The following is a 15,381-nucleotide window of genomic DNA, read 5'->3' on the forward strand; positions in this document are numbered from 1 at the left end:
CAATTTCCCTCACTAAGAGGACACAACAAAAACACACGACAACTTTTAATATTTGGTTCCTGTATCATTGAATGATAAAGATGTTATGGATTTTATAAGTTTGAAAAACATTGGTTAAAAAATACAAAAATGTGTAGAATACAGATTACATGTAACGGAAGATCAGAGAAGTGTATGGAGAACTAGGAACGTGGTTAGACTAAAACCTATCTACCAATAATCTCCGCATGAGCATGGTCCTCCTTTGAAGTGATGAAAACAATTAGAATCTCTCAAGATGATGTGACGATGGAAAACTCTAGATATGTATTTCATAGCAGTATGACAATCACCACAAACTCGAAGATTCTTAAAAATTCGGACCGGAGCCCCACGTGGTAAGCTCAGAAGTCCGAATGCCACGGCCAGTTTTTCACTGTGATAGGCCAGACCAAGCTCCTTCCCTTCTTTATCCATGTTATGGAGTGCAAAACTGATGTCGGCTTCGTAACCAGATTCCTTTATCAAAACCATGATCTCATCAATCTTGGAATAGATCTCAGTAGTTCTCGAATGCCCTCTGTCTTCCGACATAAAGGTGTGCACTCTGCTGTTTACCTCGATCCAACTACATCCAGGCTCCTTACTGATCCCCTTCCATTTCATTGTTCTTCGAATCCTTGCGGCGTCTTCCCATTTTCCGGCAGCAGAATACATGTTAGACAACATTATGTATGGCACAGCATTTTTGGACTCTAATTCAAAGAGGTTCTTTGCTGCTCTTTCCCCCAATTCCAGGTTGCCCTGCACTCTACATGCAGCAAGAAGGGCCTTCCACACAGTTGCATCCGGTTCCACATCCATTTCATTCAACAACATTTCTGCTTCAACGAGTTTTCCAGAGCGACCCAAGAGGTCAATCATACAAGCATAGTGTTCAGGACCTGGTTTAATTCCATATTCCTTCTCCATTGATGCAAAATACAAGCGACCCCTTTCCAAAAGACCGGCATGGCTGCAAGCAAATAGTAAGCCTATAAAAGTAATGTAGTCTGGTTTTGTGCCACTAGCAATCATTTGATCATAGAACCTTACTGAGTCCTTTCCTTTACCATTCCGGGCATAACCAACTATTAGTGCAGTCCAAGTTACCGCATCCCGGATTTGCATGGAATCAAATACTCTGCTTGCATCGTCTATACATCCACACTTGGCATACATTGTTACGAGGGAATTATCTACTGAAGTGGATGATTGGAGGCCAGATTTAACAAAGTCTGCATGAACTTGTTGCCCAAGTTCCAGAACTGTTAATTCTGCACAAGCACTCAAAGCACTGGCAAGAACGACGTGGTCGGGATGAATGCCTGCCAATCTCATGTCACAAAACAACTTGAGAGCTTCTTCATGATGGTTATTACGTGCATATCCCGTCACTAGAGAGGTCCATGAGACAACATCCTTGTTTGGCATGTGGTTGAAAACCTGAAAAGCGCAATCCATGTTTCCTTGTTTAGCATACATGTCAACCAAAGCATTATTCACAAGCTTGTATGCCTCAAATCCTGTTTTAATGATCAAACAGTGGACTGACATTGCATTGTTCATATCTTTCGTTGAAGCAAAACAGTTTAGAACTGAAGGGTATGTGAAATTACCCAGCTTCATATCTCTAGCATGCATCTTACGGAACAATGAGAGAGCTTCCTCTTCACAGCCTTGCCTCACGCACCCCACTAACATAGAGTTCCAAGAAACAACATCATCAACCTCCATATTCTCTAAGACTATCAAGGCACTATCCAAATCCCTGCATTTTGCATACATATCGATCAACGCACTTTGAACAAAAACATTAGCTTCAAAACCACTCCTAACAATGAAACTATGCACTTGTGTGCCAAAATTACGAGCTTGAACCGCAGCACAAGCTGTTAACACACTCGGGAAAGTGAACTGATTAGAGGCAACTCCTTCAACCACCATATCTCGATAGCATTCAATCGCTTTGAATGCCTCTCCATTCTGAGAATAACCAGCAACCATGGCAGTCCACATGACATGGTTTCTCTTGTTGGGCATCATTTTAAACAGATACTCAGCTTCCAAAATGCAATTGCACTTCGCATACATATCAACAAGACCGGTAACAACATAGTCATTCGACTCGAATTGTGTCTTTATTACATAACCATGCACCTGTTTTCCTCTTTGAAGCAAACCCAATGTTGAACACAACCTTAAAATACTTCCCATTGTGTATTGATTAGGCCTTTGCCCCTCAAATTGCATTCTGGAAAACAAATGAAAAGCTTCGGTTTCCATACCATGTAGACAATAACCTGAAATTAGTAAATTCCAAGTGATGGAACTTTTTATTGGGGTTTCTTTGAAAAGTTGTATAGCTTCAGTTAATTTCCCGGAAGTTGCATACGCAGCTATCAACGTGTTCCAGGTGAACTCATCCCGTTCAGGCATTTTGTCAAATAGCTTCCGAGCTTCATTAATCCGACCCGATTTAGATAATTCATTCAAAACCCAATTGGAATCAATCTTTGATTGACTGGAATTCGCAAAATGAAAATGCATTGTTCGCACGTGAATGCATTGATGAAATGACTTGAAAGACAAGTCCAGGAATTTGAAATTTAGTTTTATCATTAAAGCTTCAGATCGAGCAGCAATGGAAGTCCCAAGTCCCAAAACCAGCCACGAACAAGAAGATTAAGAAAAGGGTTAAAATTTGATACGGAATTAAGAGTAAAAAATATGAAATAAAAATATCTTGAGGGTCCAAATACCAAATACGGCTCACGGTCTCCTTCACAGAAAAAGAGACAGGGTGGGGTCCTTTTGACAGTTACATGGAGCGCCTGATGCTCAAGCTACTTGGCGGGAACTTCCATGGTATCATAACAGATGAAATTGAGATGCTCCGATAACAGGGGACGCCTTCGGTCTTGTCTGTTTTCATCTCCTTGGCTTTTTCTGCTCTTTCTGAGTGTTCATTCATTCATCGCTATCCATCAAAATTTTACTCCAAAATAGAGAAAATTTTAAAACAGTAATAAAAATAATAATATAATAGGAAGCTGTTGGCTGTTGCTATCTATCATTGTATTTTCATCGTCATGATTCGTCGTCTTCGAAACCCATTTCCACTGTCCCCTATTCACACTAATAATTCAAGTCTTTTGTACTAAAGTTATTGCCTTTTTATAAGATGGAGAGTACCCCCTTTTTTTTTTTCTTGTTATCTGAATTCAAAGTTTCAAAATTTTCCTACATAAATCCAAATAAACCCACCAAAATTCAAATTCCTGCCAAGTTTGATTTAGACCTTTTCTTCTTTCATTCTTTTTTTTTTCCCAATTTTCATTCAATTATCTTGTTTTGTTTCCTTTAAAGTCATTCCTCATTAAAGTAGAGTCTTTGATCATTATTACTAAGTAATTGCGTCATAGATTTTTTTTTCTTACGACCTTAATTTCCAGGAAGGTTTTATTATTTTGAAGGAGATGAACCCATCAAACGCACTACCTCAGACATCACCTCCATCAGATGCGGTGGACACGTCACCCCTCCTGACCCATTCCATATCCGACCACCTTCTCCGCAGCCGCCGCATCCTCCGTCGTCGACCTCCACCTTTGCCTGGCACAGCCGCTAGGCTCCTCCGACGCGTCAGCAGTCGTCGTTTGATGCTCCGTGAGCCATCGGTTCGCGTGCGAGAAACCGCTGCGGAGCAACTCGAAGAGCGTCAAAGCGATTGGGCCTACTCGAAGCCCGTTATAATCCTCGACATTCTCTGGAATATGGCGTTTGTGGTAATGGCGGTTGTCGTTTTGGGACTCAGCCTTGAAGAAAAGCCCAGCGTCCCCTTAAGGCTCTGGGTTTGGGGTTACGGCTTACAGTGTTTGTTTCACGTGGCTTGCGTAGCAGTAGAATATAAAATAAGAAACGAAAGGAGGGTTGAGGGCTTGCAGAGCAACGAGGATCCGGATTTGGGTCTGAATTCTCAGTCTGGGAGTGAAGCAGATGATTCCGAGGATAATGTAACAGAGGAGTTGAATAGTGGAGATGAAACCAGGTAAATTAACTATATAAGAATAAGTTAGGAATAGAATCAAAATACTGCTTATGCTCAATAAATTTTTATGAATTTTGCAGAGTTGCCAAGAGCTTGGAGTCTGCAAATACGATGTTTTCATTTCTTTGGTGGATAATTGGATTTTACTGGATAATTTCCAAAGGACAAGTTTTGACACATCAGGCACCTAAGCTTTACTGGTACTATCAAGATGAAGTTTTTTCTATTATTATCAATTACTTTTTATGATTATTAACATGGGTTCTTAACTGGGCAGGCTTTGTGTTACATTTCTTGCGTTGGATGTGGTGTTTGTATTCATCTGTGTTGCTGTTGCCTGTCTTATTGGTCTTGCTGTTTGCTGCTGTCTTCCTTGTATCATTGCAATTTTGTATGCTCTTACAGACCGGGTAAAATTTTTTAACTTTTTTTTTTAAATAATGCAGATTGTTATTGCATTAAAGAATATTCATTGATGTATTCATCAGCTTCAGTTTCGGTGGATTAGTCTTTTGATTGTGATCGAGACGAAGATTGCTTCTTTTATGATGTTTTTTCAAAGTAGAACAAAAAATTTTCTTGTATGATCAACTAATTCGGCGATGAGTTGGTGATTACGGATTATAACATTCTGTGAGGAAACATGTAATTTTGGACTCTATGGGCCATAATCTGTAATGGCTTTCACTGTTGAATCCATCAATGTGATTAGAAATATGTTATATATGCCGCATCCTTCATAATCTCTGTACAAGGTTAAACTCTCCCTGCTGTTCTCCATATTTTAAACCATCTTCAATGTGTAAAAACAGGATGGAGCAACAGATGAAGAAATTGATAGATTGCCAAAGTACAGGTTTCAAAGGACAGTTGATCTCGAAAAAGTAGATGGTGAAATTTATAACATAATGACTGAATCTAACACTGATACTCCAACTGAACGGATTCTTTCACGTGAAGATGCTGTAAGTAGCCTGTACTGTTGTGCACTTGGATGCTGCTTTTGGAAAATCATTGAAACTTTTAGGAAGCTGCAATTCATAATATAACCAATTTGCAATCTGACATTGAATCAAATACTGGTAGCCTTATATCTGGCATTTGAAAAGTAGTGTTGTTCTGGCCTTTCGAAGAACGAATTTTCACGATTTTGACATAAATTTATGTGCCAATCATAATACAGGAATGCTGCATCTGCCTTTCTGCTTATGAAGATGGGACCGAGTTGCGCGAACTTCCTTGCCATCACCATTTCCATTGCAACTGCATAGACAAGTGGTTGTACATCAATGCTACATGTCCTCTCTGCAAGTTCAACATTCTAAAGGTGAGCGAAGAGGTTTAGAAAACCCTAATTGCAGGAATTAACACTGCCTGTTTGCAGTTCCCTGCTTGTATGTAAATGTAATTATATGACTATACATCAGCATAGAACAGGTTTTGCAACAAAGGCAGATGTGTTTTTTGTTTTCCATTTGGAGTGTTTTTGAAATTGTTAATATACTACATACAGTTAATGCTTTTTCCCAGCTTCTTTTGCCTTTGATTCCCTCTGAGTTAAGGTAATCACTTTAATTTAGTTATTAATGAAGTACTTATTTTTCTAGTACTTATTATTCTAGGGAATCATGTTTTACGTACGAAAGTGAATCTAATATTTGGATTTCGACCTATTTACGGTTTCAGATTTCCAAATTCATCATGTATGTACACAGTAAACACTGAGTAGAAGTTAAAAATAAAAATTAAAAAGAGAAGAGCTTAGATACTCTTAATGTCATCTTTAATTTCAGATGAGTATAATAAACCCTAGCGATCACATAAGCACAGAGATCTTCACAGCTCAAATGCACCAGCCGGGAATCGTACCCGGGTCTGTACTGTGCATGACCACCGGTGCCTGTTGCTTTTTCGATAAAATTTTATATACTTTTCGTAAGACTATGAAGACAGGTATGTATGGCAGGGCCCAAAAAATTGCTTCCATTATCAAATTGATACACAATGACGTGGTGTATTTGGCGATGGACCATACGATTCATTATTATGAATATCTTTTATCATTGGATTAATGGAAGTTTCTTCATTAATTATTCAAAACAAAAGTAAATAATGGGCTAAGCTAACTTGGCATTAAATAAAAATGAGCATCACGACTGGCATCGACTAAGGATCAAGTGTAGTTTCCCAGCAGCATTGACCGGAATAGAAGGTGGTGTTCTTAAATTTCATAACCTCCTCTGTCGTAAAAGTCTAAATTGAAAGCATTAAGAGCAGGGGCTTTGTCCCCATCGCTAATGGAAATCACTCTCCAAACCTCATCTTCAGTGAAGGGCAGCACAAGCATTGTAGCACCATCAGCAGACAATGGGTCCATACTACTTAGGATACCCAAATGTGTCCATTTCTCAGAGATAAACTGCTCAGCTGCAACTTAAGCACTAACGGGAAGAGCTGCATCTTCTTCCTTGCAAAAAGATTTCACTCCTTCATACACTACGAGTAAAACCAACATCCAAAAACACAAATGCATTCCAGACCTTATACCAATCAATTAGAGAGCATTCATTAAAACCAACAACAATTCCCTGACCTTTATCTGTCGAGAGATGATTAAGAAAGAGTATTGTCACTTTGGGAAAAGCTTGACAACCAATTTACAAGATAAGTAGGCATATTGATAGATGTAGCCTTCAAGTGATTACATTGGGTGGAGATCTTAGGATAGGTTGCCCTTCTGTGAAGATGATGTCAGTGGAGATACAGTTTCCACTTCATCAGTCACAGTAGAAAGTTTCCAAAATGACACATATTAGTGTTCCTTTTTCCCTTGCAGAGAAAACAATAAGACACAGCTACAAAATCAACCACCACATGGGGAGTAATTATACAAGAGACCAGATATGTAGGAAGAGCAGAACAAGTAAGGGAATGAAAGTACCTCGTACGTAAAACTATTTCACAAGTTATACTTATGACGTACCGCTTGTATGATGAAAACGTCCATTGAAGCACATATCTTGTAGAGGGCAACACCCCAGGCCAAAACCAGCAATCAGGATATAGAAACCATTAAATAAGGTGCTATGCTGAAGATTATTTAAAAAGTATTAAGAATTATAAAAAATATTAAAATATGATAAATGATTGTCTACTAAAATGAAACTGGACAATCATTTTAGGTTAATTTTAGAGTGAATTTTTAAAAATTTATACAAAATTATTTAGAATTATAAGAAATCATAAATAATTATTAATTTTTTAAAAAACCAATTTTTTTTTATAAACTATAAAAACTCTTAAAGTAGTCAAATATATATACATATCTTCTTAATTAAGTTGATATTTTTAATTAAACAAGTTGGTACATCCTAATATATTATTTCCTAATATTTCTTATAATTCAAATATATATACATATATAAAATAGTAACCTTTCGTAATAAGGTTTCATTATTACTTTCTAAAAAATTAATAATCTTTTTTTATATTTCTGAATAATTTTTAAATTATTTTTTTATAAACTTTAAAATTATTTAAAAAACCATTCTAGAATAAATTCGGGTAAATGATTGTTTAGACTCGTTTAAGCATAGATAACCAATTTTCAAGTTCATTATGTTGTCTTTAATAAATTTTAAATAATTTTTAAAATATTTTTTTATAATTATTTACAATTATTTAAAATATGTTTTGACGTGATAAATGTCAGATATCATTTTTTTGTTGCTCCGTCAGTTACATCATCACTTAATAATAGAAATAGATAAAAAAAATTAACAAAGTATTAATTTATTTTTTGATTTAATGTACAATGATTAATTTACCTATTCTTCAGCAGAAGGTAACATACAAAATTATTTTAAACATCAATTCAGTTTGTTTTTCTAACAAATAAATTATAAAATCTTATTTATAACATTATTAAAGAAAATAAATAAATTTAAAACAAACCAAATGAAACTATTAATTAATAAAACTTCCATCAAACATGTAGAGCTACTTACATCAGCGGGCAGTCGTCAGCATGGAAGTGGACCTAAAATAAATGCCTGCAGAGGGTCTAAACCACAACATTTGTGTTGGAATGTAAGTAATAAAAAAATGTCCATTGGTTTTCCCTGTTCTATAGCGCTTTTGCCAGGAAGTTTTGGAGTAGAAATTTAGGTCAACCACAACTACCTTGCAAAAACGATGGATTTTACCCAAACATGTCCTGCAATCTGTTTAAGATCTTCTTCCATTTTGCTAATGGAAAGATGACTATTATCTGTTTACTTAAATTAAAAATTTATTAAAATATTTATAATTAAAAATAAAAAATATATAATTATTGTGACTTTAATTCACCAAAGATAATTAACAAAATAATTATTAAAAAGAAGGCAATTTGATTTTTTTTGGGGTAAAAAATCACATTCTTAAAAAGCCAAATTTAGTTTAGCTAAAAAATAAAAGGGCCAATTATTGTCTACGTAACTTCTCCTCAACAGGAAAAAGGATAAAATTTAAAACTATACATGAATTATGATTTAATGTGTAATTGTATACATAAATTTTAATTTTGTTCAATGTTGTACATGAATTTTTTATTTGATCAAATTATTGTAAATAATTAACACAATTATTGATATAAGATCATTTTATGTATATATATTGCATACATGAGTAATTATATTTATCCAATATAAAAAATAAATTGATATATTTATTTCTTTGAATATGCACGATTAAATCAAAATTAAAGTTTCAATCATACATTTGAACCACAATTAAAGTTCATGTATACAATTGCACATTAAATCAAAGTTCATGTATAATTTTGAGGTTTATCCCTAAGAAAAATAACTATCTACTTTATCTTTAAAAATATGTTATCATATTTTCCAAATACAAAATTTATATACAGAACCTTTTTTTAGGAGGGGCGGAATTAAATTGTATATTTTTATGATAGTAAAAGTGTAATTTTACCATTTTAATAGCTTATATCTTTATAAAATTTAAATGATTAAATCAATTTTTTATCATTTTTGGAGGGACCAAAATGCAATTTTATCATTACTAGTTTAAAATTTTAAGGGACCTAAATGAAAAAAAAATCCATTTTAGAGGGTTGGGGCCCTTGCTAGCCTCCCTCTAGATTCGCCACGATATCAACGCATAAATCTCTCAATTTTAATTCATTTTATTATTTTCAAAATTTTATGAGGCAAACACAGGTGAAAATTTCATGAAGGTTTTTATATCAAGTGTCATATAGCATTTTGTTCTCTTTACTTAAAAATAGGTAAATTAATCCATGTACGTTAAATCAAAGGCCAAACTCGTCCTTTATGTTAAAAAGTTCATCTATTTCTATTGTTAAAAAATGTTATGACTGAAACAATAACCAAATAGTGTCACGTGTATCTCATGCTGATGTAAATGGCTCTTTTACTCTTTAATCTAATGCACAGTGATTGATTTGTCCATTTTTTGAGTAGAGAAGGTAAAATGCAATTTGGCTCATAATATAAGGGGCCTCCGTGGTACTTTTATTGGCAAACATATTATAACATTTGTAATGTCATGTTACCTTACCATTTCGTCATATTATTAAAAAGAAACTAATAAACAAATTTAAGATGTAACACCCCTAATCCATATCTGTCGCCAGAACAGGGTTATAGAGCATTACCGAAATTTACAAATCAAATATAATTATTTCATATAATTTACTATTCATATCATAAATCAATCATATTGTCCCTTATATGGGCCCTCGAAGCCCAAAATATGCATTAGAAACAAGTCGAGACTAAATTGGAAACTCTGAGAATTTTTCGCAAAATATCAAAAAAAATTTTAGGTGCAGGGGACACATGCCCATGTGGCCAGGCCGTGTGGCTCTCACGACCAAGAGACACACCCATGTCTCAAGCTTTGCGGGTATTCGAAATAGGGGCACATGGCAGTGTCCTAGCCCGCAAGCCACACGCTCGTGTGCTAGGTCGTGTGAACAATTTAATTTGCATTAATTAGGTGCAAAGGTCACACGGCCAAGCCACACGCCCGTGTGCTAGGCTTTGTGAAAATACCTGAGCATTCTGTTTCTCAATTTTAAAGATATAGGAGACACACAGCCAGATCACATGCCTATGTGCTAGGCCGTGTGTTACACAAGGTCAAGACACATGCCGGTGTCTCTGCTCATGTGGACGAAAATAGGCCATTTTCAAGGCCACTTTTCTCACCCAACTTGTCTTTCTCCTACAACAACATTTTAACTCATCCTCAAGCAAATTCCACACATTTGAATCTAGCCAAAACCAAATCTTATGCATGATATATCATCTCATATGTTCAAGTTACAAACTTACTTATTTGTCCAAACGTATAAACTTACCATATTAATCAAATACACACTTATACATGTTTATGTCTAATTTACTAAATCCAACACAACCATACTAAGCACACACATGTCAAACATGATATATCCTCACATATAAATATACATCAAAACACGCCATCACTAGCCATCCCAATGGCTAGTTACAATTAAAACATATATATACCAACATTGGCTAAACTATCCTATACATGCCATTATAACCAAGTTTTAGTATATTACATATACCGAAAAGCCCGAGAGATAGTATGATGTAGCTCCGACCCGCTTCCAACCTTTACGAACCTTCGAGTACTATAAAATAGAAGAAATAAAACCAAGTAAGCATTTAATGCTTAGTAAGTTCGTATAACGGGAAATTAACTTACCATTCATTTACATTAAAATTAAGTATACAAAATACATTCAACAATTTGGCCAATAGCCTAAACATATAACTTCATCAAACATGTTAGTCATGTATTACATATGTATATCAAGAAACATATATGAACTCATTAAATATCAAACTTCCATATACATAGACTTTTCACATATTGTGTTCATATATCAATTTCATGTAATTCAAGTATTTTTGGTCAATGGTTCACTTCAATTTCATGTGGTCTTACGTTAGAGCTTGGCCCGTTGAATCATTTGAAATATCGATGGATATATGGGTAATATACTTGAAGTGTACAAATCTGTAGTCCGTCAATTCATATTCGAGAATGCTCATATGAGCACATAAACATGAAGCTCTTTCAAGCCATATAATGGGAAGCTCCAAGGAGCCATTAATGGGAAGCTCATACGAGCCAATATTGGGAAGGTTCAAGCGAGTAAATATCGGGAAGCTCCGAAGAGCCATTAATCTGGAAGCTCACAAAGAGCCTTTACTCAGGAAGCTCACGAAGAGCCATATATCGGGACGCTCATAAGAGCTATGGTGTGTCCACAACACATGTAGGATCACAACCAATCGGGATGCTCCGAAGAGCTATTAATGGGAAGCTCGCAAGAACCATATATTGGGGAGCTCATAAGAGCTAATAATGGGACGCTCTTTTGAGCTGTGGTGTGTCCGCAAAAGGACCACAGCCAATTCGGGAACCTTGTATCCATCGAATTCATTTATTCAAACAGGACTTAATACTTGTCATATATATTTGGATGTGTGTTTAATTTTCATACATGTCAATTACACAATTTAATTCACATACACAACATTCAATTCAAAAATATAAATATACAATTTAGTTACATGAACTTACCTCGACAATATTCGTGTATGTAAAATTTACTAATCCGACACCATTTCTTTTCCTCGATCTAACTCCGTATTTGGTCTATCCAGATCTATATGAATGAAGTTAGCATCAATTTAATACAATTTACATTCATTTCAATCTAATTCAAACCTTAGGCAAAATTACTATTTTGCCTTTATACTTTTAATTAATCTTGATTTCGTCCCTAGGCTCGGAAAATAAAATTCATGAAATTTAATCTTCATTCCAAGCCTAGAAATTTTCATATATAACATTAGAAACCCATGAATTCCATAAAATTTAGAATTTACCATAAATTCAACATCTTTTCAATTTAATCCCTAAATCATGTTTTCATCAAATTTTAATAAAATACTTTTAAATACTCATAAACATCTCAAATTCATCATCTAATAACTAAAATCATATGAACACATCAATGGTAACTTCCAAGATTTTCAATAAAATCAAAAACTAAGGTAAAGGTTAATTGGACCTAATTGTAACAATCACAAAAACATAAAAATTATAAGAAACGGGTAAGAATTGAACTTACAAGAAGCACAAATTGAAAAACCAGCCTAAAACCTCTTAAATGTCTATTTTAGAACTGAAAATGATTGTAACACCCCTTACCTGAGACCGTTGCCGGAGTCGAGCACGAGGCATTACCTGACTTAACTTACTAGTTCAGAGCAGAAAAATTTGCTTTTAAAATTAATTCACTCACGTTTATTCAATATGTCCCTAAAAAGGAATCTCAAGACCCTAAATCATGCAATAAAAATGGTTCAGGCCCAAACCGGGAACATTAAAAATTTTCCGAATACTTAATCAAATTAAAACAATTTATTTCACTATTCACAATAAAACTATCCACCTGCGCAACAATCACTAATTTAATTATAAATCGAGTTACGAAACTCAAAATTTAGATCCGTAAATTTTTTCTAAAACTAGACTCATATATCTTCTTACCATAAAATTTTAAAAATTTTTGGTTTAGCCAATTAGTACAGTTTATTCTTTAAATTTTCCCTATTTCACAGTTCGACAGCTCTGATCCCTTTTCACTAAAAATTAATTATCTCAATGTACAGAATTTGGATAACATTATCATTTGTTTCTATTGAAAATAGACTCACTAAGGAATCTAAAAATATAAATTATAACTCCAAATTATTTTTGTACAATTTTTAATGATTTTATAAAGTCAGAACAGGGGATTTCAAAAGCTATTCTGATCCTGTCTCACTAAAATTCAAATATCTAAAAATATACAACTCTTTTGCTTACTCTATTTCTTTCATATGAAAATAGACTCATTCAACTTTCATTCTATATCTTATTCACTCTCTAATTAAATTTCCACCATTTTTGGTGATTTTTCAAAATCACGTCAATGATGCTGTTCAAAAATTGTTCCATTGCAAATTTTTACTCTTTTATAATTTCTTTGTATTAACTATCATTTAAGCATACACAACACAAATCACGTTCTTATATAACCAATTCAATAGTTAATTCATTATAGAAAATTTACTTGCTACTCCTTAGCCATATCATAAGAATACACACAAAACGACCTAGTCCCAATACATGCCATAAAAATTAAAAAGTTGTTTAACAAAATCTACCGGAGTAAATCTGGATAGTGTGATCGTTGATGTAGATCCGATCCTCCGAACATATATATATATCAATCTACAAGAAACAATAAACACACACAAGTAAGCTTGCAGAAAGCTTAGTAAGTTCATAGGCTCATAATAAAATCTTACCAAAATTTCACTAACAATATTAATAAACAAATAAAAATTCAACATTTCTTGCCAACCACAATCTCAAACAATGAATTTACTGAATCGAACTCAATATCAGATGTCAACTTATATCCCAACATTTAGCTTCAATTGCATTTTTAAATACTTTTCAAATTAAAGATCGTCTTACGGATTTGAGTACATCATTTGCCCGATGCCACGATTTGCTTGAATCTTTTACAATGCTATAACTCAGTATGATTTCCTTCACTGAAATACCATACCTACTTTTCACAACTCAGTATGGTTTTCTTCACTGAAACACCATACCTACTTTTTACAACTCAATATGGTTTTCTTCACTGAAAGACCATACCTACTTTTCACAATTTGCCATGGATTCACCATGGACTTATTCGTCAATTCATCAATGATTACCGAACGTATGTACTCAATCCTGCGTATCCCTTAATTTGAACCAACAATCTCATTTTTTTTCTCATTTTTACCATAATCATAATTCAACAACAATATACGAATTGATACAATATATCATTCCCACATTAACAATTAATCATAAAATTTCAGCCGTATGAACTTACCTGGGCCAATTTATAAGAGTTGTAAAAGTTTAGGGACTAGTTTGATATTTTCTCTTTTCCGCATTTATTTTCGAATTCCCGATCTATAATATAAATTTTTCCATTCATTAGCATATAATTCAATACTAATTCACTTCGCAATTTATGCCCTTCAATTTTCAAAATTACACTTTTACCCCAGAATTTACGATTTTTACAATTTAGTCCCTACTTAATTAACACTTTAATTGAACAATTTTTTCCTCCAATAACACTTTATCTAATCACTTTATACTACTATACAGCCTTTGATATTCAGAATTTAAGTACAAAACCCCAATTCCTAACTTTTTCACAATTAGGTCCTAAAAATCATTTTCTACTAAAATCACTTAATAAAATCATAATATATTGAAATTAAAACTTAAAATCTATAATAATTCATCATAAAATTCCATAAATTATTCATGGTAACTTAAAAAATCACCCATGGAATCAAAAACTAATGAATTCAATAGTTGGACCTAGTTGTAAAAGTCACAAAACATAAATATTTCAAAGAAAAAGTAAGAATTTAAATCACATGGTATAAAAATATGAGAAAATAGCTTGTTTCAGACCTCCTGTGGCATTTTTGCTGATAAATTATGAAGAAATCTCTAGATTTTTCACTTTTGTCTTTGTTTTATATATTTAATTTCTAAAGTTTCCAATTTTGCCCTTGTTTCTCCTTACTTTCTTGCTGATTTTTCTTGCCCAACCGTCCAACCCATATAATTTGGGCCTAATTGCCTTTTAAATCCCTCCTTATTGGTCACTTAAGCTATTTAATCACAATTTAACAAATTTTTCACTATTTTCAATTTAGTCCTTTTTAATTAATTGACTATCCAAACGTTAAAATTTTCTAACGAAACTTTTATACTAACTTAATGACACTCCATAAATATTTATAAAAATATTTATGGCTCGGCTTATGAATTTGAGGTCTCGATACCTCGTTTTAGACTAATTTACCTATTAAATTCTTTTTAAATCACAAAATTCATAAATTCAAATTTTTTTCTAAATTCACACTTGACCCATAATTATTAATTTATTAAATTTTAAAACTCACTGGTCGGATTTAGTGATCTCGAATCACTATTTTCGACACCACTAAAAATTAGGCTATTACAATGATGATGAAAATGTCTAGAATCCTTTAATTTTCCATTTGTTTCATTAAATTTGGCAAAATTTACAATTTTACCCTTATTTCACATCATTTTGTCATTTTTCTAAGCTTATGCCTCCTCAGCCATTTACTTAAGTAATATTTATG

At 33.6% G+C, this 15,381-nt stretch overlaps 2 protein-coding genes and 1 non-coding gene across 4 annotated transcripts; 1 reads left to right on the plus strand and 2 right to left on the minus strand.

The window, feature by feature from the left end:
- Window positions 1-72: 72 nt before the first annotated feature.
- Window positions 73-2,989, minus strand: LOC107911957 (pentatricopeptide repeat-containing protein At2g03880, mitochondrial). The gene is made up of 2 exons (XM_041105861.1): window positions 2,781-2,989; window positions 73-2,645 (listed from the first exon to the last, which is right to left on the minus strand). The coding sequence occupies exon 2, from the start codon at window positions 2,638-2,640 to the stop codon at window positions 211-213; it is 2,430 nt and encodes an 809-aa protein (XP_040961795.1). The 5' UTR covers window positions 2,641-2,645; window positions 2,781-2,989; the 3' UTR covers window positions 73-210.
- Window positions 2,990-3,194: 205 nt separating this feature from the next.
- On the plus strand, window positions 3,195-5,598 carry LOC107910894 (E3 ubiquitin-protein ligase At4g11680). Of its 2 annotated transcripts, XM_016838817.2 has the most exons (5): window positions 3,278-4,069; window positions 4,150-4,269; window positions 4,347-4,479; window positions 4,882-5,034; window positions 5,253-5,598. In XM_016838817.2, exons 1-5 carry the CDS (start codon window positions 3,498-3,500, stop codon window positions 5,412-5,414), a joined length of 1,140 nt encoding a protein of 379 aa, XP_016694306.2. In that variant the 5' UTR covers window positions 3,278-3,497; the 3' UTR covers window positions 5,415-5,598. The 2 variants fall into 2 exon arrangements, with proteins under 2 accessions (XP_040961796.1, XP_016694306.2); XM_041105862.1 differs by lacking the exon at window positions 4,882-5,034 and having other exon boundaries at window positions 3,195-4,069.
- Window positions 5,599-5,826: 228 nt separating this feature from the next.
- On the minus strand, window positions 5,827-5,914 carry LOC121224019 (small nucleolar RNA snoR114). Its single transcript, XR_005921482.1, has one exon. It is a non-coding gene; the product is annotated as a small nucleolar RNA snoR114 (small nucleolar RNA).
- Window positions 5,915-15,381: the final 9,467 nt, after the last annotated feature.

Source organism: Gossypium hirsutum, chromosome D11, assembly GCF_007990345.1.
Source record: "Gossypium hirsutum isolate 1008001.06 chromosome D11, Gossypium_hirsutum_v2.1, whole genome shotgun sequence".
Taxonomy (NCBI): Eukaryota; Viridiplantae; Streptophyta; class Magnoliopsida; order Malvales; family Malvaceae; genus Gossypium; species Gossypium hirsutum.